The sequence below is a fragment of the Mus caroli genome, chromosome 7 (genome assembly GCF_900094665.2).
Source record: "Mus caroli chromosome 7, CAROLI_EIJ_v1.1, whole genome shotgun sequence".
Classification (NCBI taxonomy): domain Eukaryota; kingdom Metazoa; phylum Chordata; class Mammalia; order Rodentia; family Muridae; genus Mus; species Mus caroli.
Window position 1 is genome coordinate 139,594,858 of NC_034576.1, and position 8,222 is coordinate 139,603,079.

The 8,222-nt window shown below is 43.0% G+C and overlaps 1 protein-coding gene across 2 annotated transcripts in view; it reads left to right on the forward strand.

The window, feature by feature from the left end:
* The window catches only part of Glrx3 (glutaredoxin 3), a 29,000-nt gene extending 21,635 nt beyond the window's left edge, over positions 1 to 7,365 (forward strand). For both annotated transcript variants that reach the window (XM_021166422.2, XM_021166420.2), the window contains 5 exons: positions 405 to 462; positions 1,959 to 2,011; positions 3,090 to 3,129; positions 3,424 to 3,516; positions 7,105 to 7,365. In XM_021166422.2, the coding sequence (XP_021022081.1) occupies positions 405 to 462; positions 1,959 to 2,011; positions 3,090 to 3,129; positions 3,424 to 3,516; positions 7,105 to 7,155 (295 nt within the window). In that variant the 3' untranslated portion in view covers positions 7,156 to 7,365. The remainder of the gene's footprint in view (positions 1 to 404; positions 463 to 1,958; positions 2,012 to 3,089; positions 3,130 to 3,423; positions 3,517 to 7,104) is intronic.
* The last annotated feature ends 857 nt before the right edge of the window (positions 7,366 to 8,222 follow it).

An 8,222-nucleotide genomic window follows, 5' to 3' on the forward strand; every position in this document is an offset into this window, starting at 1 on the left:
AGGCTCACTGCCCTGCTCTGGTGTGAAGAGCATTATGTACATCGTGATGGGAAGTGCTCACTGCTTCATTTGGGGAACTGGTAGATGGCTCACTATACAGGCCCCCCATCGAATAATTCCTTGCTGAATTGGTTATTATTATTTTTTTAGTACTACAAGTTGATGGGCTTAAATTGCAACTTGAAAGAACATTCGTTGCCTTAAAAAGCCATATTATGTTTTACAGTGGCTCAGGGAGAGAATGAAATAAAGGAAAGTGTCAATGCTTTTGCTTGTTTAGTACCACTCAAAGCTGTGAGCCGTCATCCTGCTATCCCTCAGATATGCCTGCTACTCAGGAAGCAGAGCAGAAGTGGTGTTTAATAATTGAGCTGAGCCATTTTATATCAATTTTCTCTCTTTAGGCTCAAAGTGCTGACCAATAAAGCTTCCGTGATGCTCTTTATGAAAGGAAACAAACAGGTAAAGAACTCAAAAACAGTTTTATTTGTAATTTCTTTTGATGTTAACATCTGCAGCAAGGGGACAGTTAAGTCTTTTTTTCTAGTTTAGCTAATGAAGCTGTAGTAGTATCAGGAAGTTATCCAGGCCTTAATTGGTACTTATGGAGATCAAACAAAGTAATCTCCATTTTGCTTGACTTTATCATCAGCATCTCAGCAGGGTGCATGTCTTTCTGCTGCCAAACTTTGTCAGCTGAAGTGGTCACCGCTGCTAGCACTTAGCCAGTACCTGTTTTGAGGATGTGGGCTGTGGGCAGATGTCCATCCCTGGTAGTCCTGAGGTTCTTGTCCTTAGGTCCAGAAAGTAAGAAGTAAACCTGACAGTGGCCCCCATGCTCTGAGGTGACATGATTGGTTCTTGGAGTCCGATGGACGTAGGTACTGAATTAGTTTGATAGGCCCCCTTGCACTTGTTAAGTGGTGAAAGCTGATTCTCTCCGTGTTGGGATTAGATTGGTAATTTCAAAAAGCTAGTCCTGTCATTTCTCTTACATTTTGCAGTTAACAGTTGTTTCAGCTGTTTAACTTCAGGCAGGCAAAGCTGTGCAGTTTGCTTTCCTCTCAGGATAAGGAGACTAAATCTCAGAAGGGTGAGGCAGTGGAGTGAGGGAGCTGCCCATGTACAAGCCACCCTGGGCAGGCAACGCCACAGAGGCCCTTGCCTTCATTGTGCCTTCTTGTGAATGGATCTGTTAATGCCATAGGACTGTTTTACCATCAGGTTGTTGTAAGGGTTGCCATGGTATCAACACAATGAAGGCCATTAGTTAAAACAAGTAATTAGTTAATGTAGCCAGTGTGATGAAGTAATAAGGAAGACATTAATATAAATTTAGCATGCAGATACCACTGTGTTAGGACCTAGACTCTAACTGGGACAGTGCACAGTGTTAATTAATGACTTACAGTAATGATGAAGTGTACTCTTGCTCTGTGACTGTTGAAAGCAGACTTTATTCTCCACATTTCTTGTGCCTGTCTAGGAAGAATTTGTATGTCTTGGAAATGGTGTCCTGGGAGCTCTTAAGTTGTTGTGTATTGTCAGTCTTTTCTCCCAGGATAGCTGGGGCTTGGGGATCTGCCCTGGAATAAAGCAGAGGATTTCAATCACTTCCAGTAGCTGATGCCACAGCGCCAAGATCTGGCTTAACCGTGTTCTATCTCTTTGCTTAGAGCAAGAAAAAGGCTGGTGATTCTGTGTAGATGATCTATGTTTTATTTAGGGGACCATCCTGGCCACAAAGATTTTAAGCTGCTGCATGTCACTCAACTTAAAAGGTTAAAGCCAAAGTCAAAGGTTGTTTGGGATGATGTCAGAGGGGATGGAAGAAGCACAGGAGCTGGGTCCACAGAGAGGTTGGGGTGCTGACTTGAGCATTCGCCATGGCCACACTCACTGGGTCTGTGGAAAAAATGTACAATGTACTTTTTTTTTTTTTTTTTTTTTTAATTCAGGAAGCAAAATGTGGATTCAGCAAACAAATTCTGGAAATACTGAATAGTACTGGGTATGTAAATCTTGTGTTCCATTCTGGTACTGATACTTCACAGTTCTAATGTTTACACATATTTGCATAATACTCATTTATTGACACACATTTCTAATTTTTGTAGTGTATTTTGAATGCTTTAACTTTGACCAAAAAGGACTTTTCTGGCCCTTGTTCTCAACATGCATAAAAAAGTGCAGGGAGACAATCACATAATCTAGCATTTTTCTGAAGCCTTTGCTTTCAGAGCTAGGAAGATGGCTCAATGATTTAGTGTGTTCTGCTCTTTAAGAAGATGAGAGTTGGTTCCCAGCATCCATATCAGGCATCTCAGAGCTGCCTGTAACTCAGGTCCTGGAGGACCTGAGGCCTCTGGCCTGCTTTGTGTGGAGTATGGTGAGCTGTTTAAGTCTCTGCTCCTGTGTTGGAGCTGCTGGGCTAGAGATGTCCGGTGGGGACTCCCTGATTGATTTTTGTGCTTTGAACCAAATCCATCTATGTGGAGCTGTTTAGTATATGTTCTTTTGGACATTTTTTCAAATGTTTGGTTTCTCTTGTTTCATGATTGCTTTTCAAATTACAATATGTGTTCTGATCATACTTTGAATAGATAGCCTGTTCAGATCTGAAGTTGCAGGGTGGAAGGCAGTTATGCAGCACAGTCTGAATGTGACCTTTAAAAAGTGGCTCTTCTGTTTAAAGCAAGATTGGGGTCCAGCAGGCTGGTGTGGAGGGATAGGTGCTTATCCATCCCCAGGACTGATGCTCTGAGTGTGATCCAAGTAGTGGAAGGAGAGAGTTGACTGCTTCTACAAGTTGTCCTCTGACTGACACACAGATATCTTGGTCTTCTACTGTGCTTAAGAGAAATCTGTCACGCCCCACTGTAGCTAGTGTTGCCCATTGAAAGACGGAGTGATTTTGTCTAGAACAACAAGCCTGAGACTAAAGGTCGTCCCTATGGCTTTACAGCAGGCTTCCTAGAGGAAGTGTGTTAGCGATGGGCTGCTTTTCTTGACTGTATTAAAAACACTATATAGATTTTATGGTTTTGTTTAAAATGAACACCTAATAAAAATGCTTTCTCCTTTTGCAGGGTTGAATATGAAACTTTTGATATACTGGAGGATGAAGAAGTAAGTTCTAGGTTTTCTGTTTCTCTCTCTCTCTCTTTTTTTTTTTTTTTTTTTCTGGTTTTTGTTTTTTGGTTTTCCAAGACAGGGTTTCTCTGTGTAGCCCCAGCTGTCCTGGAACTCACTCTGTAGACCAGGCTGGCCTCGAACTCAGAAATCCACCTGCCTCTGCCTCCCGAGTGCTGGGATTAAAGGCGTGCACCACCACGCCCGGCTAGGTTTTCTGTTTTATCCCATGTTTTAGCTTTGTTCAAAGGGTCTGATGGGAAGGATTCAGGATTTCTGTTGTTCCTTTAGGTGCGTCAGGGATTAAAAACGTTCTCAAATTGGCCAACCTACCCTCAGCTGTATGTGAGAGGGGATCTTGTTGGAGGATTGGATATTGTCAAGGTAAGAGCTTTTCATTGCTGTTCTCAAGAACTGAAGTACTTGTCATGTTTGAACATCCAGCTGGGGTGCTGTGGGGCTCCTCCTCTCCAGCCTTACACCCAGCTTGCCAGTGCATGCGTCGCCTCTGAGTGTCTTCAAAGCCTTTGAATGCTGCCAGCTCCCAGGGAGAGGGAAACGCTCTAGCTGAGTGTCCAGATGACCTCAGAGGACCTGCTGTGCTAACTACTGCACAGCTTCCTTCCCTGTTTTCTTGTCTGTCAGTCCATCTTTGCCTGGTTCCCGAAACTTTAGGTTTTCTTGTATCTTCCGTATTTAGATCTTTTTATCTCCATCCTTTGGGGCCCAACTTCTTTTGTAAATGTGTATTTCTCCTGCTGGGAACATTTCTCTGCTCTAAAATTCTTACTGTATTTTTATTTTTTGTTAGTTGTAATTGTTTCTCTGGGTCATTTTCCTTTTCCCTTAACCACCCTTAACGTGCAGGCGTGAGGATGAAGACTAGGAGATCATGGTCTGTCTCAGCCTTCCCAGTTCTGAGATTACGGGTATGAGCCATCAAAGCTGGCCCTACATTATTACTTCAAATCCTTCCTGATGCTCTGTTTATTTTAGGAACTTGGTAATGGTTATTAGACAGTTAAAAAACTTAGTTCTTTTGTCTTTTAAATGGGCCTGGCATTTCCTTTTAGTTTTTCAAGACAGAATTTCTCTGTGTAGCCTTGGCTGTCCTGGAACTCCTTCTGTAGTCCAGGCTGGTGTCTAACTCAGAGATTGCCTACCTCTGCCACTTAAGTGGAGACATACGCCGCCAATACCTGGCAATGGACGTGACATTTTGAAATGTGCTACAAGGTGGTCTTATCTACTAGTAACTAGCTATGTTGGTTGCTGTAAATTGCAGCTTTCGTGGCCCTTCTCTACCCCACTGCTCTCCACCTTGCCCAGTGTGTTGAGGGTGTAACCAGCAGATGTTGGGGCAGCTCCTCCTCCAGGCAGGATAGGGCCCTCTGCCTTCTGATTGCTTCTCTGAGTTTTAAGTGGAAAAAAAAAAACATTTAAAACATAGTTAACATTATACAATAAAAGCTTTAAAAACAGGCTTTCTTAATATGGACAAACTCAATCTCTGGACCATCAATGAACTCAGGGCTAAAGGCAGTTACTGGGCTGCTGTGCCCTGCTTTTGCAGGGCAGGCTTTATTTCCTATCAAGTGCAGAGTTTGATGGCACTTTGACAACAAGGTATGGGCAAGAATAAGGTAGAGATGTAGTTTTCTTAGTAAATGGTCACATTCATGGAGAAAAGAAAGCACTGCAGCTTTTAGGAGCCCTGAAGCAACAAGGTAAGTGTGCACGTGCTCCTTTCATATCTGGGTGCACACATGTCACATGCAGGTAGACATTAAGTCACAGACTGTCTTTAGATCTGAGATGCTCTTGAGCTTGTTCTTGTCTGAATGATTCACGGGCCACGCGGGCCTTAGCCAAGCAAAGGGTCTCAGGAGGCCAGGAAGTCGTTGAAACCTCTTGGGAACTGTATGACTTTATGATTCCTGTACAGAACACATGCATTTGCAAGTTGGTGCTGCTGCTCCTACACTGTGTGAACATTGTGTCACAGTTTGGGGGGACTGTCACTTTGTGTTTCCTGCAGGGTGCAGTTTTTCATCTGTTCATTAATACACATTCCATAGGATAATTCTGATTGGCTTCTGTTAGAGCACTGGTACTTTTTGTTGACTTAGTAACTCAATGACTTGTTCATTCTGAGACCCTGGAAAAGGCAGCCCCTGACAGGCTGTAGATGGACTGAGGAGCCATTAGACTTGGGGCCCTGGGCTGAGTGTAAAATGCCTAGAGAAGATGTGTGCACTGCCTGCCCACAGAGGAGAGGGCAGCTCTCCAGGAGTCTCAGAGGGAAGAATTCCTATGTAGAGTTCATCCACTTCCCACCATAGCTTAGGTGTAAATCTGGAGATCAGAAGAATGAACTATGATGCAGCAGAGTGCTAGCTTGTGTAGGAAAAAACATGAAAGACCCGATGCTACTGAAGGCTACCTGAGTGGTGAGTTACGGCTACCTGGGCTTAGTGTTTTTGTGTTCACTGATCTATCTATTGGTTTAGAACACCCTTTTAACTTTGTCCTGAGATTGTTTGCCAGCTCTTCCTTCCATTTGTGAGTTCTGTATGTGCAGATTTAACCACTGAAGATAAAAAAATACGTATATGTGTTTTAATTTGTAGAAGCAAGACTTGGTAGTCCGTACATGCCTTTAATCCCAACATTGGACACACAAAGGCAGGAAGATTTCCGTAAGTTGGCTGCTTAGTGAGTCCTAGGACACCCAGAGATTCCATAGCAAAACAATGTTTTGTTTCAGTCTATAGTGAACATGAAGTGAGTGGTCCCTGCAGGTGTTACGTCAGGAGAAGAATAAACCCGGAGAGGGAGAATGAGACCTGTTCAGACTGACTTTCGTCAACCTGGATCAAACTTCGGGAATCTGATGCCAGGCAGTTTATTGCCAGCATAGTTAATCCCAATATAAATTAGAAAAACGTTTCCCAATACAATATAATTCCCAGTGCAAAAGAAACTCAACTCAAAGTCCATGAGGTTTCTTCCAGCCAGATAGGTTATAGACATAGGCAACCTCTATTAGCTAACAGCCTAAGGAAAGATCTTGCCTGGATGCTGTGGAGGCACTTTGGGCCATTAGCCACCTCTGGGCCTGGCTGTGGGAGCTTGGAGGAGCCTCTGGCTTTACAGGTAATGTGAGGGTCACTTAACTATTAGATGTTCTCAGTCTTAGGTGTAGAAGCTTGACGAAGCTTGGTATGGTCTAAATCAACAGATATTGCAGATCACCAGGCTATTTATTAATAGCCTCCCATTCTCAGCTTCTGGATGTAAGAACAGGTTTTACATATTTTCCTTTGAAATGATAGTCCTGTGTACTTAACATTCCCAGTTTCCCTGGAGATCTGTGGATGCAAGGACCTCCATGCTCCTAACACTGTACCAGCGTTTTCCTTGTCATTATTTTCCAAGCAACATTCACATTATAGTTTAGCATGGGAGTGGTGTGCACTGTGTCTTCTACATATTATCATCTGTAAGGAATGAGCCTGAAGTCAGTCTCCATGAATACAAAAAGGTGACTCTATTTAGTTTTAAAATAAATTCTAACCTACAATTTATGTTCAGTTTTACTTGTGCAGAGAGAGGAGGGCAAAGAGAGACTTGAATTAGGGCCTTGACTGTTAGGCCAGTGTTCAACTCCTGCACCTTGTATTCTATTTTATGGTATAAGAATGCTGGCATGTTGAAAGCCTGTAGGTTTAATTGAGTGTGTGTCTTTTTGGTGTTAGATACAGGTAAAAACCTTGTTGCTTAGGTGCTTTTTCCTTTGTGTGACCATATACTTTCTCTCATGCATGCTTTTTTCCTCCCTCCCTTCCTTTTCTTTCTTTTCTTTTCTCTTTTCTTTCTTTCTTTCTTTCTTTCTTTCTTTCTTTCTTTCTTTCTTTCTTTCTTTCTTTCTTTCTTTCTTTCTTTCTTTCTTTCTTATTTTCTTATTTTTAGGAACTGAAAGACAACGGTGAATTGCTGCCTGTACTGAAAGGAGAAAATTAGTGAACATAAGCATTGGTGTCCAAGGACTGCAAGACAAGAAGTAACTAATTACCTTGGAACAATTGATGATTTGGTCCTGAGAAGTGGACTAACAGTAGAGATACAACACACTCAGCCATGCTCGATGCGCTTCAAAAGGTGTGCTGAAGAAACATGCTACGTTCTCCATGAAGCAGAGAAGGCAATAAACTCTTCAGACTCAGCTAAAAATGATTGCGTGTAGAATGTCTCTGTAGTGATGCTTGTGCATATGACCGTGTAACTTACAATCGCTGTCACTAATTCCTTTAAATCCCTTTCTTAACACAGGGACCTCTTGTAGCACTTAGGGAAGGCCATGAGGCAGGGAAGGCCTCTTGCAAGCAGTGTGCTGTAGAGCTCAGCTAACTCCTGTACCGGTCCAATAGCTCCCCTCACTGGCCAGAGGACGCCTCACAGCCTGGTAAATGCAACCCAAAAGTTTATCCTGCTACAGTGCAGAAAGCCAGATGTTGTACCAATATCCAGAAGAGGGAGCAGTAGCGACCAAAAGGGAAGCACCCTTCAGTCTTCATTGCAACGAATGTACTAATTTTGCCTTCTAATAGGCAGAGAATATTCTAAAAGTCATGGAAATTTTAAATGTAATTTTTCCACCCTGACTTGTTCCAGTAAGCTTTGCTGCACAAGCCTTAATTAGGATTTCTGACTTCACAGCTGTGGGATATGGGTATTGGATGCCTGTGGGATGTTCTTAAATGATCATGGCCTGCTGATCTGGGCTGTGAGGCACTGTGTCGTGAAAAGGAAAGCAGTGTGTGCCGGTAAGTGGGATGAAAGCGACCAAGGTCGGAGTGTGAATCCAGCCTCTGCAGAACTCGGGGACTGCTGCTGCCTCATAGCCTGGGTCCTGTTGCTTAAGGTGGAGGTATCGAAGCAGCACAAGTGGTTAGGGCCTGGCTTCCTAGGGTTAGGATGCCTATGAGGGAAACAAGAGGAAGACAAGGCTCTTCATTTCCACTGAGAGAAAACCATTGAGTAGGTAAAACTTTAACATTCGGGTAGATGTAAATATCTCTTGAGTTCTT